Raw genomic sequence first — 16,847 nt, 5'->3', positions numbered from 1 at the left:
TCTGTTTCGAAATTGTTTATATGTCACCTCGATTTTTCGCGTGAAATACTAGTTGATTCTAACCCTTTCGCGACATGCCGCTAAACGCCGGTACCACGCACGGAGAAAATTCATTTTCGACAGTACGTTTCTGTTCTTGCTTTCGAATGTCAGATCACAAAAATCACTCGTTACAGGGTCGGGGATTTTCGTATCATTGTATGTACAGTGGTGATGAAGTAGTGACAATACAAGAAAGAGAACCGATTTCCGCGAAAAACTTTCAACTCCGTCCGTACGCTGCCAGCAGCGAAGGCGACTGAAAACAGAGAATTGGTCTCATAGACGCCCTTGTCATGCATCGAAAACGAAAAATTTGGTTTAAGATAGGTGGCGCCGTCTGACGGAAGCGGGAAGATACTTCCGCCAGAACTACTTATGCACGTATATATTTATGGAAGTATATGCTTTCACACTGCGAAATATATATCATACCTCTTTATATTCTACGACGCAGTTTCTAACACGTCTAATGTTATAACTAATGTTGTGTAATTATGATATTTTATTGTACATAGATACTCATTAGTGGATATATAACATTTTCTGCTTGATTTTTCATTCTTTATTTTGCTATATTCGCCCAGAGCGTTGGGCAAATTACTACATAAGCATTGTTCGTTAAATGGTAACTTACATGCAGAGAAAGAAAATTAAATAAATTAACTTCATTTCGGTTAAGCTTCATTTTTTATTTCTCTAGCTCCACCGTTTCGGTAATACTTTATCTCGATAATTTAGAACATAGAAAATACATTTTCTTTACAGCTGAGAATTTAAACAAAAGTGAGTTTTTATTGAAATTGGATTAAATTTTCTGTTTAAATAGTTTTATCATTTGACTACATTTATCAACATATTAACCAACAACTAGTGTAGTATCATCCACAAATTCATGTGGAGGAACCTCCAAGTTCAGAGGTGCTGGTCCTTTCCTAATCCTTCCACTGGCATCGTAGTGAGAGCCATGGCAAGGGCAATAATAACCACCAAATTCACCAGCATTAGCAATTGGCACACAACCTAAATGTGTGCATACACCCAACACGATTAACCACTCCGGTTTCTTTACACGATCTGTATCTAGTTGTGGATCTCGAAGAGTTGATATATCAACTGCTGCTTCCTTTTGAATTTCGCTTTCTACCCTATTGTAATTACAATATAGATATTAAAATTGGCTTAATCATATGCAATATAAGAAAAAAGCAATGTATAAGTAAATATTTGCCTGTGTCGAACAAACAGAGGCTTGCCACGCCATTTGAAGACAACGCTCTTTCCTTCAGGAATATTATCGAGTTTCACCTCAATCTTTGCCATAGCCAATACATCTGCTGATGCACTCATAGTGCTTACCACGCTGTGTACAAGTGCTTTAGCCCCATACACAGCACCAACTCCGCTAGCTATATAAAAGAAAGTACTTACAATTTGAGGATCTCGAAAAACATATAAATAAAGGTAACAATATTTACTTACCAGCTGCCAAGACATAAGAAAATGCTTTTCTGTCACTCGCAGTCTCCTTAGCTTTAATCTCTGGATTTTTTGTACTTTCTTTTCTATAATCAGTAAAATCTGGCCAGTGTACATCACTGTGAGCTAACCGCCTTTGTAACGTTTGCGTGCCAGCTGCAACAATACAACTCAATGAAAATATTGTTCTCTATTTTAAATAAGACATGCTCGTCAGCCAAATAGTTTGATGTTTTTTGTACTGATTCAAAACTTGATAACAAAAAAAAATGAATCTGAACTTTTCCAATTAGACAGTAGCTCAATTGATAATACAGTAGTCTGTGTGTACAGGATATGATTATATAATCGGAACAAATCAAACGTGATTTTGTTAAAGTAACATTAGAAAATCGACGAAATAATATTTAAGAAAAGCATTCGAACCTGTAATCCCTGAGCTTACACGAAGAGCTCCGGAAAAAAGATTTTCAGATAGACTTTGATTGACCATTCGGGTGACGGCAGGCTTAAGTACAGTTTTTGCTCTGGGAACATTACCGGTTCCAGCTGCTGGCCATAATCCATTTGAAACGACGGCTGTCGTCGATTTTAAAATTACTGGCGACAGGTTCGTCGATTTCGTTACCACGTTCATTTTTACGAACTATCTACGTAAGTAAGAATGAACGAAGCGAACCTCTCCAACACTGACTAAAATTCGAGGAGTTACACTGGCAGGTGGCGCTACCATACAGGTTTATATAAAGCAATGGATGTCACACAAGAATGGTGCGCAAAGTGTATAATTGGACAATTCACAACCTTCCACAACTTAAACGCAATTGTTATGCATTATTGATGTACTTACCTTGAAAGCATTAAACAAATGATTGTATTCTTTATAGCTTTTTTGTTTCATTTTTTTTATCACGAATACATGATATGTATTATGAAATAAATAATATTAAATTAAATTTTAAAAACAAAATGAATATTTTTATAGACTTAAAAACTATTTGAATGTTTATTTTGTTCTTGTATGAAACATAATACTAATTTGGTACATATAAAATGTTGGAGTCAAGATTAAAAATTATCTCATATTATTTTTACTACTTTCTGGTTAAAATTAAATGTTATAGTCAATAATTGTTTACTTTATTAACTATTAAATGTTAAAATATATATATTTTTTAAAATTAAGATGTCAATATTTTGACATACTCCGCTAGCGATATGATTATCGATTACTGCCTTAGGCCTTAACCCTATGTAATGCCGGATTTCCAATTGTACTCTGGGTTTTCATAACCTCGTGCAATATGCGTATAGAAACGTGTTATTTTTGTTCATCCCGTATTTATCCGGGACACGGAATTCAATTCGTAAGAAATGATTGTAAGGTAAGCATTTTATTGAAAAAATTATAACTTAAATGATGTATAATTGTCCATACAAAAATAATATAATGTAGAAATAGTAAACTCGTGTTTATAATCACTGTTAGGTTATGTATATGTTTAGAAAATACCTTGTTTCTTATTAAACCTTTAAGTACATGATTGTTTTTGAAGAAGTAATCTACACTGAAGGATTAAATTTATGTTCACACAACCATGATGTATGTTACATACGTACAATACATATAACATTTGTCATACCAGATATTCAAATTTTGTCGCTCAAAATGTCACGCTGCCTTCAAGAAGAAGAAGAATCCAAGGAAGGTGAAATGGACGAAAGCATACAGGAAGACTGTTGGCAAAGAATTGACAATAGATCCATCATTCGAATTTGAAAAGAGGAGGAACATTCCTGTCAAATACAATAGACAATTATGGAATAAAACGATTGAAGCTATGAAGAAAGTAGAAACCATTAGACAGAGGAGACAAAATCTGCACATAATGCAGAGGTTACGGAAAGGACGTGAATTAGAAAAGGAAAGAGATGTTAAAGAAGTTCAACGTGACTTGGCTCTCATAAGATCACCTGCGGCTGGACTCAAACAACGGAAGCAATTGGAAGCAGCAGCAGAACAAGAAGAGAAAATGCAACAGTCTGACGAAGAACAAGAAGTACAAGAAATGGAAGTGAATTAGTTAAATTTAGTATATCATACATGTGCATTTTTCAAATCATGGCATATTTATTTCTCCTACATGATTTTAACATAGTACCAAATTACAAAATAATCATCTTCCGCTTGTAGAAAATCGCTAATAGTAAAAAAATGTATAGAATGTTCTATTATCCATAATTGTTACAGTAAGCAGATGTTCAAATGAAAACCTTGTAAATATAAATTACTTGACTTTAAATAAATCTACATTTTATATTTTTATATTACTCAACATTTCTTTCAACGAATAAAGTATAAGTGTTGCAGAATAAACTTTTTCAATTTTTATTTGCCATCAGTTTCACTTGTATCTTTTACGAATTATCGCCAGGTGGCAGCACCTAAAGCTTGCTACCATTTGAATGAATAATTACTAGTAATTTCTGTTTCCTATGGACCAATTTTAAAATATAAAAATTAATCGAAGAATCTTCTTTACAAAAGAAAATCAGTTTCCAAAATAAATTATTTAAAAAATTAATTTCTCTGTTGCATTCAACCTATAAACTCTGATGTTTGTAAATATAATAATTTTCTATTAGAAATCATATCTCTACGATTGTAAAGCAACAGTACTCGGTGATAACTAATGGCTTTTTGGAAGGATTTCGAATAGTTTACCAACCCTTAGGGAGGTGTTCAACCGTGTGGTCCCAGGTGAAGAAAACGAGCCTTCGAAGTGGCGGCAAGGTGTGACCGCACCTCGATGACACTGTAAATACTCGGCTGGTGTTTCCAGCAATTACCAGGCAAACCACGCGGGGTGTTGTTTGCCACGGACAAAATGTGCTACAACAACAGAAGCGGCGAACAAGTTGCGCGCGAGTGAAGGTACAGGAACACACTCAAGTTACGCGGCAAGAAAGGATTTTCAAGGGCATGAGCTTGCAGATTTCTGCCGTTCGTCGAACGAGCCGCAGCCAATCTTTTCGGCGGCCAGCCCTTTGATACCTGCCGACCGTGTTTATTCTAACTTCAGAGAACATAAACCCGAAAATTTCGTGTTAATGGAACGTCGATCGACTTATGATCGTTTGTCTTGACTACCGGCGTCTACGGGAGGACTACGAGTAAGAATAGTTTCATACTACTTATGTTAATGTTCTAAGTAGTTACAAGTTTTTATTGAACTGAAATATGAGCACGTCTGAAGTTCATATTTGTCTCTATCATGGTTTGCAACAGGGTGTCAATATTATCTACAAGAACAATGTATTAACTTCTGCGGATTTTCTTATATACGAAAGATCGTAGTATAAGCGGATAGGAGGTGATTTTACGTGAAAAAATAAGAAGAAAAATTAGTATAACATTTTTTCAGTCAAAGTTTCATTTTCGAGAAAATCGATTTTAAAGTTTTCAATAGCGTTGTAGTACTATCTATAACTCTATCAGTGTATTGTACATTCTACACAATGACCAAGTAATCAATTCTCTATTACATAATTCTACTGCCAGAATTTCTCCCATCCGTTCTCGCACACAATATCAATTACGGTGACAATGCCTAATCTAAACACAACACTCTGTTAAATAATATATCCATCAAGCTTCCGGACAATACGCACGTGCGCGTAGGTACGAATACAGTTCATAAGGATTGCGTAGGCATCGGTGCGACACGCTTGTGGTCGATTCGAAGAATCGCTTTAGAGGACCCTTTGGGACCAACGGCGGATTCATCAGGCGTTTCGCGAGCGAAAAAATGTTTTCGACCACACGCAATATTGTACCCGTGTTTACTGAGGAAACAGACAACACGGTGGTCGAAATACGAGGCGCGCGTGCTACGAATCACAATTGCAATTCGCCTGTTTGGGATCATTCGTGTCTTTCTAACGAATCTTTTCTTGTGGGAGCTTTGAATGGCACACTCGGCGATAATGTGCCTCCTTGTATCTTTGTATATACAACAGCTAAATAACAGTGGTTCCGTGCGATTGATCGATCGTCTTGAATTTCAAGCGTGAAGATTCGTGGCGCGCCTGATTTAAAATCAATTGTCCTGTTTCTTGCTCGACTGCGCAATTCCACTGTTCGTACGATGCGAGGAACATCGTGAGGAACGTACACGCGAGTGGAACACCTCTGACGTTATTAATATTAACTCTGCGCATGAAATACCCCGTGCAGTGGTCGATCAACAGTACTGATTTATCGTTGCATCGTGTGATACATAGTAACCACTTAGAGACGTAATTCTTACGATGTAAAACACCATACTGGGCAGAATTGTTATCGTTAATGATTGAAGGGATGTGTAGGGCTTTTATTTTGATAATGCTTTCTTGTAAGAAATATATTTTTGTGACAGAATAGCGTTGAAAAAGTAAAGAAGTAAATTTTAACTTTTTAGCGAATTATTTCTTGGTAACGAAGTTGTACTTTTCACGTAGATACCAATAAAATTTCTCAAAAGTGCTAGTGAAGGGGGCATGGTGACAAAACCGGTATCGTCTTCCGTTTTTCTAATCGTTTGTCGTACCATGCAAGAAGGTTCTTACAATAACATCCATCGGCGAAATCATAAAAGCAGTGCTCTCATAAATAAATAAAGAGACTGGACGGTTGACTTAAAATAGTTTGTTCGGTTCCGAGGTGTGGTCAGGCATTCGCTCGGACAATATTATTTTATGGTGACCAATGACCACTGGTCCACCGAAATACGCAGTTCGAATGTTCCTTCAGATCTCACCGATAGATTCAGGATGTAAATCATTTCCTAGACTACTGTAACACGTGACAGAAGTTAATGAATTAAAGGTATTACCTAACACTTCGATGGTCGTATCTTGTACATGTACGTGTGTGAGAATATTATTTATGTGATTAGGAATGATATTAACAAGAGTTTTTACAGGGGATTAGTCGAAGGAGAATACTGTAAAACAAATGGGAAAATGATTTAAAATTGAAATCACTGTGCGCATATTGGCAAAATTCTGGCAATCATAATGAAAATACTGCATTAATATATTTTCATAGACTATTCCATTAGTATATTTTCATTAGAGCACCTTTTGAGAATTTGTTGAAGCTGATTAATTTTGATTTCTTCATTTCCAGGAACTTCATCCGATATTCTTAAAGGTAGGACGAGCAAAGGAACGTAACGGTCCAATCTCAACTCAAACTTGAAACTCTTTCTAAAAGAGTAAATCTATCAATCCAGACATTTAATTAAATTTCGATGTTACTCCTTATCACAATAGGGTCCAATCAGAATTTACTAGAACCCCATTGATAGGGCCCACGCCGACTTTCACTGCTATCGCTTTTCACTCGACGTCTCGTCCGAAAAAATTTCATTACTATGCCATATACGATTATGTATCGGGTGTCTCAAAAAGCCAACCTCTTAACAAATTCAATATCCCGTCATTGTGGAGTAAAACTCGTAAAGATTTAATGAATATCCTAGTCTTCGGTTTCATAACTATCAATCTAATGATGAAATAAAATCGGTAATCGGTATTGATATCCCCAATTTGTCCCTTTAAAATCCAGTCAAGAGAGTACAGATAAGGGAACACGTCATAAATTCGCGGAGATGTATCTTTTACGAGCATTCCTATCGCTGTCCCCATCCTCCATGCTTCCGATACTGAATTTCAATTTTACGATACGTAAATTAAATCTTTAGAATTTACACGCCTCTTCCAGAGAGTTCGTACTTCGTCCTCTTCATTGTTACCACGTTGTTCTTTCTTTCCCCGTGGCAAGCTTTATTCTTCTCTCGTTTTATGGACTCTCCGTGTTTGATTTCTCGACAATTAAAAATCACAGGCGCTAAAACCGACGATCACGACAGGAATGTCAAACATCCACCTGCCTCCTTGGATGCTACATCCTCGACGTCCTCTCGTGGAGACGTCATTACGTATTCGACCTTTCAGGAATGACGTTCGATCTTGACTATTATCGGATGAACATCAGACGCTCTCGTTGGCCATGCCGCGATCCGATCAGATCGGTCAAATCCCTGCCATCGATGACGTCCTGTCGTCGATACGAAATTAAGTGGAATAAACGAGCTACTTAAACGCAGATAAAACGCCGCTGATAGACGATGATACGTCAATGTAGCGTGATTATGAAAGAAATTATAAAATCGTTCTAACGTGATACCTGTACAAGCTGTTAGTTCAAAAATAAAATGAAAAATATCTTCAGTGCTCGTAATCTATTTCAAAATTAAACGGAGGATGGTGGTAAAAGGGTAATACCAAATTATTCCTAATGCACCATCGCTTACTCTCGATTCGCTATGCTCATTACTTCTTCCAAAATTTATCTTCCATCTATATCATCCTCTTTAAAACATTAATCTCATCGATCATCCAGGATCGGTGATGCGTCTACTGTTCCACAGGAGCGTGAAGATCTTAAGTCGGTTCTCCGTTGCAGGGAGCCAAATACACGCTCATGAAGCGTTCGGTTCTTAGGCCTGGTTCCTGGTAGCACGGTTTAGTAGCCTTATTTGTGTTCTCAGGCGTGCTTCGTGTCCGTTGTGTGTTCTTCGGCATCAAAAACGGTCCGGTGCCTCCTCTTAATGCGACGTTGGCTACGAAGCAAGCCCGTGGCCGACTGGCAACGGTTTAAACGGATTAGACGGGATCTACCAGAGCCGATCAAATTTCTTGAAACGAGTAGGTGTACGAGCACGGATGATCCGCGGCAAACGAACATAAAAGATCGTGTCGATCGGGCAGATTCGCTTGTTTGTGCGCCGCCAACGTCGACCGACGCCCGCCACCGACACCTGAAATAGTCTCGCCCACGAAACAACGCTGAAAATCGTCGTTGCGTCTGATTAAATGGCGGCGATGTATTAAACATGAAACATTGTTTTCGGCGATGTAAAAATGCTCGTTTATTAGCTTACCAGGGGTGCAGACCGTATCTGATTCCACTTCTCTCGAGAGGCACTTTGACTTTGCGTTTTCAAATGCAGATCAAGGGAGACTGATTCGCGTGGGTGAAGCATAGCGTATTGATAACAATGTATCTACATTATGTTTTTATGAATGAACAGGTATTATGTACCGGAGGGATGAGTTTCTTATTTCATGTTTACTTAATGTTTAAAACTCTTTTGCTTGAGCAGAAGCTTACCTCCATTTGCAAAATTGTTTTGCTCCATTTTCTTTTAATTTTGTAAGTTTTCTATGTTTTATAAACTCGATTTTAATGACGAGTAGCGAGTCTAAGCTGGACAGAGACTAATTTAGTAAAAAGAAAAAGTCTCGTTTGTAATTCAATTTATTACGCGCGTAAAAAGTAGGCAAAAATGTCTACTTGTAGTTTCTGGATCGAAAGAATCCTTCAAACGCAGATGGTACGTGAGACACGCGATTCTGCGGTCGTGACAAATCGTACTCAACTAACTGTTAACGCTGCTAATATTACCACTGACGATGAGTTTACGCTCGACAACGGCAGTGTCAGTACAAGAGGCTCTCAATCACGTTAAAGTGAAGGAACGTCGGTGTGCGCAGCGTCGTCTTCCCTGTGTCGATCTCGAAGAGACGAGCTACGTTCCTCGGTGCCTCGACGTGACAGTTTTTACACGCGTGTGTCCTGTAGATGCATTTATACACACGCTTGTATTGGTATTGACCACTCTTAAACGTGGAGAAAACACGTGGCAGACGAGAAGGAAGGTATGGAATGAAAGTGTGCTTAACTCGAATTTGGGACAAATTGCTATTTGATTTTAGACTGAGTCCAGCGTCCTCTATGCTTCGTGGACACTTTTGACTTCATAACTTTAAGAAACTTGTGAGTTAAAATTTTTTATAATTTCTCCTTGGGCTATCAATGAAATAATTTTACTGCTCCAGGGTAGCAAGTATCTTTAGAATTACACTTGTCTTTACCGAATTAGTGAATTCTATCCTTTTTTGTAGTTTTAGCATGTAATTTTATCTTTCTGACCTAAAACCTTGATAATTAAAGGATTATTCAAATAAGGATAATTTAAATCGATAAATTGTTTTATGATTATTCTGCTTCATGGTCCTTCTTCATTTATTACTCTTTTCCTTCCTTTCGAAGACGGTCCTACAAAAGACTCATTTGTACCCAGGGACCATTAAATGACTCGGCAACAGAATCTTTTATTATTGCTTCTTTCACGATTAGGATGTACCACAGATGATGTACTAACATGGAAAGGGGAGACGTTTTATGGTTACGACCACCGTGCCGGTATTGTGTAAACTTATGTGGATGCACGTTCGACTCGGCTATTTCATGGGAGTTCGTAATTGGTAGCCGATCCCACGGCTCATCTTTGCACCTTCATGCTTGACCAAGGGATAACCCATGAAAATTCACTATGCCACAGTTTCACGGTGCCTTTCAAGTCCCTTCAAGTCCTAATATGTTACAGGGTAGGTTGTGTCATTAATTATTGAAACAAATAGACGAGGTGAAGTATACCTACACGTCCTGTATGGGATATCTTATCGTATATCTAGTACGAGATACGACAATTTAATGTTCTGGTAGTGTTAATATATGTCCTTTTGTTAGCCACAAACCTGCTGCTAATGTACCTGAGTATATATCTATTTGTATGTCAGAACTTCAATGTTACTAGAATTTAGAAAGTAGATTAGACAATGTTGAATGATATCACAGATAATATGGTAGGTATCTGCATAATAGTATTATTAAATATCTCCAATATCATAAGCTCCTCTACCAAACATTCGGTCGCAGCTACCTCAGTCCTACGAACTCACTGTATCGATACGTGAACATCCCTAGTCCAATCAGTCATAAACCGTTCTCGCGTTTCTTGTATTCGAGTCATCGCCGCTTCGGTCCGCAGGAAATGATACTCTGGCGCGGAGCTCGCCCAAGAAGGCTATCGGGCATCTCGGTGCACGAAACACGGCCCCATCTCTCATCCTAGGGGATACGGATGAGTAGGCGCGATGGATACACTGCGCAGAACACGTCCGACACGCTAAACGCCCTCCCCGGACTCGTGTAAACAATTATTCATCCGGTGGATCCGATTTGTTCCATTTCTCAATTAGTCCTGACTGTGGCGGTTTGAATCACTTTCGCTGGTGCCAGCCGCTTCCGGCCCGGCGAACTAGGAAGACTTCTTCATCCACGATTTTATTTTTATGACCAAGGGAGAACGCTCTAGTCTGTTCGTTTCTGTGTTGCGTTCGCGGTTCGCTCGCTTCTGTGTTCTGAAGGGATGAGACGAAAAGCCCTTAACCCTGGCAGTAAAGCGTGAATGACATCTGTCGAGATGATACCTTGGCTACTTCCGGATCGAGGGAAACGAAAGTTTGGTGATAGGGTTTACAGTTTTCTCAATCAATTTTAAATAGTGCCCATTATAACATATTTTAGGGATTATAATCGTGCAAAATTTATTTGAATGTGATATTGAGATATTGATAATATTCTGTAAAAGGTGTCTGACTAATTACTTTCTTAAAACTTATTTTAGCTTAAACAAGTAATAAAATACGAACAGTACACAAATTTTTCGAGGAAAATTATTTACTTCTGATTGTAGCAATCTTGAACACAGCATGCTTGAACCATGTTTAACAATTTATAATGTAAGTTAATACTATGTCAACCATTTTGAATCGTCTTTTGCCCACACGTAACGTCACACTTTCCACGTTACCTTTGCTTCACTCGATCCCTGAATTCCCTATACACGCGCTATACAAAGGCCGTGTCTAGTAGTACATATGGTCTAAGATCGAGACTTTTTCAGAACTCGAAATTTTTCTCACGATACCGGTGGCTCGGGGGCTCGGACGTTCCCCATTCGGCGCGGTGCTTTCCGTCGTATTTACTTTCGAGGCACGGGCATAAATTAGTAGTACGTGCCACGCGTGTAACGAATACCCCCGTCCCCTGATTGGAGAGATTAGAAGGATTATAGAGCTCCCTCGGCTGGTCTCTCGCGGTCTTGCCGCTCGATTTTCTCGCTCGTTCGATTGCCATCCGGTAATCGTTGCTGGAGCACGGACCAGCGGCAAACGAGCAGAGGCTGTGCGTCTTCGGTTGTCTGACAGCCGTCCCGCTCGAAAAGTCGGTTTCCTTCTTCCACGGTCCAGCCTGTTGTATCGTACGATGAGAATCTTAATGTTAATACCACGGCGTGCAGCGCGAGTATCGGTGGCGTGTTTCACTGTCACCACGGATCCGTCGATAAATAACGCTTTTTAAATGCATTATTCGTGCCACGCACCGGCCATCGCATTCACGTGCCTCGCCGATCTACGAGCTTTCCACGACGACGTCAGGATCTTGGGGGATCGTCACCTGTCTGGCCATTCGTCGCTCGTGACATGACGTCTGGACGAGTGCATCGGTGCATCTTGCGCCTTCGCCAGTCTAACATTTCACTCTTGTTTTTCTTTGGGGTTTCATGGTTAATGCACTATTTTAAATGCACAGTGGTTTCTGGTGTGCGTAGTTACAATACCAACAGCATGCTTTTATGGAGTGTTTGAGGTTGGTCATTTATTTTTGACCGTGCTCGATATGGTTAGACTTTGGATACATATAGTGTGGAAAGATTGTAATTTTAGTCTTTTTTATTATGTTTGTCATGACATGAATTGGGGAGTATTTAAAATATATTTCACAGCGATACCCAATTCTATAGATATATTATTCGAAATATATTGTAGTAAGAAGGCGCAACACGAAAGCGTATAACACATCAAAGAACTTGTTCTGATCTTGAAACTATTGAATTTAGTATTTTAATAATCTTCCATCCTTTGAGCAAATACTGGGAAACCAGATTTTGTTTACTCTATTTCGTGCTTTGGAATATTCGCTGTCACGATTTATTACCTAATATCCATCGATTGCAAGGAATTTCAAATTCTATCTATAAAATCGCGAATTTGATGACATTTTACACAAGCTTCGATTTTACCATCGCGATAAAGTGATTCGATCGTGGATTTAATCTTGCCATCCTTCTGGAACGAACGAAGGACGAAGAATCGTGGAATATTTTATGACTCAACAATATTTGTTTTTTGTCTACCCATTTTTAAGTTGACAACGTTTAGTCCCTGATGAACGCATACTTTCCAGCTATACTTCCGCGAAGCTGCTAGTCCGTGTGTTCGCAATAAAAGGAAGAAAATTAAAAAATGTTTTGCAAGACATAAACTGACGGTATTCCTGCGTCGTAAAGGTTTCTCGTTATCCTGGTCAGCATCCTGACGCAACGTTCATATTCCTGCACAGGGAAAACGGGCAGATCGAGGACCTCGGTTTCTCGATTTTCCATTCAACGCTGTTCGCCAACGCTCGTCTACACTAGAATTATGCGTAACGCGTTGAACGTCCCCATGCATTCTTGCTGCATCAACTTACATTTTTTTACGCGCTTTTTATTGGCACGAGCGTTGGTCAAATGAGATGCGCGAATCGCTCTTCTCGTAGGATTTTATGACATCTGGGAAATCGTGATGAAATTATTAATTTTGCGTTGGGTGATCTACCAGTTAATTTGGAGAGTTGCTCTCTTGGACTAGTGTCTTCTGACGTAATCAATTGGTACCTACATTGATACCTACAATTCTACAGGGAAATGATTATGTTCTTTTTCTCTTTGTTGAAAATATAGGTCTGGGTTAGGTGCTCAGTTATAGGTGGGAGAAATTTTTAAGTAGGATTCTAGAGGTCAAAATTAGAAGAAAATCAAGAATGACGATAGTGTGTTTAGGGCTTCGTTAATTATTTGCAAGCTATTAAACATTTGGTAAAATTCTACCTAACTTTACCTAACTTTCTACCTAAATCGTATCTAACTACTCTAACTTTTTTATTTCAACAGGAAATAAGACCACCTCTTGTAACAAAGTTTCTTACACACACAATTTCCGGTTGAATAGCATTCACAACCGTCTTTCGCAATCTATCAGCTCTGAAGCGAAGCACAAACGCAAAACGTGCCAAAGTTATAGCAAATACTAAACGTCTGGAGATCCTTTCTACTTGGAGTCCCATTACAAGCCTCGACTATAAAACCATGCGACCACCCTGTCAAAGGAAACGTAGGCGAAGACACCCTTTTAAAATCTCCGCCGAAAGCGAACGAGAAGAAGACATATCTTCCTGATTGGCCTTCGTAATTCACATTATGCGGAGGAGAGGGCCTGACCTCGTCTTCGAGGCGAGAAGAAGCCACAGTAGGACGATACAGATTTTTACGAGCAGCGTAAATCTCGTGACGGGCGCAAGAAGCGACTGGGAATCGTGAAAGGCGCGGCCAATTCCCTAATGACTCTGATTTATCGCCCATGGTTTGTTCCGGTAAGTCATTATCCCTGCAAATACATACGTCGGACCCTGAGGACCTCACGCAGCCTGCGCCCTTCGAGTATTGGGACCCATCGATTCTTGTTCCTCAACGCGTCAAACGGTCGTATTTCACGACGCCTTGTCCGTTGATTTTCATTTTTTCTGTCCTCGCTTGCGGATTTCGGTTCGACGAAATGGTTCCTGACGTTTCTAATAATTGCCCTAGAGATCGTTAAACAGCGAGTCGTAAGATTGCGGAACTTTTACGATTATATCGAGGATTTGTATAGATTTACAATAGAACCTTAATTATCAAAGTAAGATGCTAATTAATGTGAGAATTGTTGGGTAGAACAATTCCCAAAATTTTATTGTAGATATACAACCAAGGACAGAAATTTAAATAGACAACCTTCTTTCACATGAAGAAATGGTTCTTATTAATTATTCAATATTTATAGACTGAAATTTTAGTGTATTTGAACTCTCAATATTCAAATATTCTGTAATAAGAGTCCTTGCAGAACGTCATTCAAAAGAGAAAATCACGTACAATATTTTGGTGCTCAAAACTTCCGTCTTCTCATTACTTCTTCATAAAGTAATAGGAGTCGTGCTACATCAGGTTGAGTAATAACGTCAACATGCATTACGATTATCTGAACGGAAAAAGAAGGAGAAGGGCAGTAACAAGCGTTCAGGAACAGTTAGACACGGCGGTCAAATAAAACCAGTGACAAATTGACACGTGCGATGGAACAAATTTTTCCGAAGAGAAAGCAGCTCGACTGGTGCCGAGCAAACAAATCCAATTATTTCCATCGTGTCCCCGCTAAAACAAACATTTTATTACTGTTTACTTTCTACGGTAAATTGCCCAATAAACTTCTCTCTCTTCGTCGCTCCCCGCGTTTCGCTACTGTTCGTTTCTTCCATCGTTGGACTTTCCTCTCACGCCCACGGGAAGCACACGAACCAGAAAGAGGGCCGTGCTATAAATTCGAAACCAAAAACCCTTCCGTTCGCGCGGCAGCAATGCCAGGGGAAAAGGAGAAACGGTTGACGGTGAGCTCGGTTCAGGTATCAAGCCGACGACAGCGAGTCGGCGATGCTATCTGAAAGGTTCAGGTGTAAATTTTCAGTTGGGACCAATGATAGTCTCTCGGGGGTTGCTCTAACGCCGTGGAAGATCCGCATTAGCAGATGGCTCGGCTAATAATCTGTCACCGTTCCGACCAACGTGCTATTAAGTGGGCGTCCATGAACCACAAGAGGATTTTCTACGTGACGTCGGCGCTAGCGATGGGACTCGAACCGACTCGAAACGTCTTCGTTCAAGGAGCGAAACTCGAGGTGTTGAGGGTCGTTTTGTAAGACTATTACGATTGAAATTTCGTAATGTCTTCGTAATGTTTAAAAATATGATTAGATTATCGAATTTAAATAATCGAATTTTCAATTATTCGAGTATTCAAAATTTCAAAGATTTTCAAATTTAAAAATTTCCAAATTATTAAATATTTAAATTTTCTAATTTTTTAACAGAATTTTAAAGTTCTTTCAGCTGTTTTAATTATTTGTTTGAAAATCTGCAAGCAAGTCCTATCACTATTCGACACGCGAGCTTCATAGCAACACGTCGTGTTTTACCCTGTACGTGGATCTACCGTGAAATAGTCGAGGCTGATTCGTAATCAACATATATCAGGAATTAATTAATAATTATACTGGTGCGTTTGATCGTCGTCGTTACGAAGCAACTAGGTAACCGGTAATTGTACAATATACGATCGATATTAACTTCCGTTAGTTCAATAAAAATGGCGTCGTGATAAACTGCAAACGATCGTGTTGGTAATAAAGGACGCTATTTACATTTAAAATAATCGTAATTTCAATCTCAATATCCTATAAACGTTCAAATCGCTAAATCTTTTTGTACACAATACAAAACACTTACGACGTACAGGGATAATATTATTATATATTTGCATAATATTACGGTACCATTAATTTTGCATTTACAGTATTATTGAGTGATAGCAATAAGAACTTCAAAAAACTCGTGTAGAAAGCATTAAGAGTGGAGACCGTTTTAGAAAATCTCATAACCATAACAGAAGGAATTTACTCCTCGTAGTGAGTGATACTTCACTTGGAATAGCAAGACAGAATTCATCTTCGTAGACAGACGAAAGAGCGTACAATATCCCAACTATATTGCTGTTTCTATTTCTATCTGACATGTTTTAGATGCTTGACTAGTGAATCTGACAGGTGAAACGAGTTACGTATCGGTTTATGGCAGCAGAATAGATTGCTAAAAGAGACGAAGCAAAATTCCAATGTTCTACTATCGCGAAAGCGATGTCTGTGTCATTTGTGACCCGCATTAATTTGCTTTGACAGTTTTTATACTAGTCAATTTCAATATTCTCTACATCTGCATCGAGTTACTCTGATCTGCTCCACATTTCACCCAATTACAAACAGAATAACTCTGTGAACTCAACCAATTCACAGAATAGAAAAATTAATATATGTACCAGCTTTGAAATTATGTGTCAATCTCTGCTTATGTAAATGGTGCAGGAAACCCTCTGATTCTTTCTATGCAACCTAGCTTGATTCAGGGCAACACGAAGCCCAGGTCGCCCCTGGCGCCTTGGGCTGTTTAATTTTAGGGCATTACGCGTGCAGGCGGCAGCCTGGCTGAAGCTAAAGGGTTCCTCAGCTCGGTATTTGCCGAGATATTATCGCGAAAAGGGAAAGGGGAGAAGCCTTGGGTAACGAGGAGGGCGTGACTCTGCCTCGGAGCTGGGGCTCTAGGATGCCTCCGACACCGTTTCGCGAATTAGCTTCGACTCTCATCATCGTTTCCATCGGGAACCAAGGAAATCGTCGTGACTCC

General features: G+C 39.1%; 2 protein-coding genes across 3 annotated transcripts; one reads left to right on the top strand and one right to left on the bottom strand.

The window, feature by feature from the left end:
- Positions 1–589: 589 nt before the first annotated feature.
- Positions 590–2,230, bottom strand: Rfesp (Rieske iron-sulfur protein). Of its 2 annotated transcripts, none has more exons than XM_076374867.1 (4): positions 1,945–2,230; positions 1,522–1,674; positions 1,271–1,448; positions 590–1,187 (listed from the first exon to the last, which is right to left on the bottom strand). In XM_076374867.1, the coding sequence occupies exons 1-4, from the start codon at positions 2,153–2,155 to the stop codon at positions 899–901; spliced, it is 831 nt and encodes a 276-aa protein (XP_076230982.1). In that variant the 5' UTR covers positions 2,156–2,230; the 3' UTR covers positions 590–898. The 2 variants fall into 2 exon arrangements, with proteins under 2 accessions (XP_076230982.1, XP_076230983.1); XM_076374868.1 differs by having other exon boundaries at positions 2,059–2,228.
- A 553-nt stretch (positions 2,231–2,783) lies between these two features.
- Positions 2,784–3,903, top strand: Rpl24-like (ribosomal protein L24-like). The gene is made up of 2 exons (XM_076393609.1): positions 2,784–2,903; positions 3,165–3,903. The coding sequence occupies exons 1-2, from the start codon at positions 2,823–2,825 to the stop codon at positions 3,600–3,602; spliced, it is 519 nt and encodes a 172-aa protein (XP_076249724.1). The 5' UTR covers positions 2,784–2,822; the 3' UTR covers positions 3,603–3,903.
- The last annotated feature ends 12,944 nt before the right edge of the window (positions 3,904–16,847 follow it).

Source organism: Calliopsis andreniformis, chromosome 3 (genome assembly GCF_051401765.1).
Source record: "Calliopsis andreniformis isolate RMS-2024a chromosome 3, iyCalAndr_principal, whole genome shotgun sequence".
NCBI classification, from domain to species: Eukaryota; Metazoa; Arthropoda; class Insecta; order Hymenoptera; family Andrenidae; genus Calliopsis; species Calliopsis andreniformis.
Note: the sequence above shows the minus strand (reverse complement) of the source record. Positions and strands in the feature narration are given on the sequence as shown.

Bases quoted from the DNA above. Each gene is read 5' to 3' on its own strand.
- Rfesp (XM_076374867.1), bottom strand. From the start codon at position 2,155: ATGAACGTGGTAACGAAATCGACGAACCTGTCGCCAGTAATTTTAAAA. The intron at 1,449-1,521 runs GTAAGTAAATAT...TCTTTTATATAG, and splicing joins TTCTTATGTCTTGGCAGCTG to CTAGCGGAGTTGGTGCTGTG. The intron at 1,188-1,270 runs GCAAATATTTAC...TAATTACAATAG, and splicing joins CCTCTGTTTGTTCGACACAG to GGTAGAAAGCGAAATTCAAA.
- Rpl24-like (XM_076393609.1), top strand. From the start codon at position 2,823: ATGCGTATAGAAACGTGTTATTTTTGTTCATCCCGTATTTATCCGGGA. The intron at 2,904-3,164 runs GTAAGCATTTTA...TTGTCATACCAG, and splicing joins TCGTAAGAAATGATTGTAAG to ATATTCAAATTTTGTCGCTC.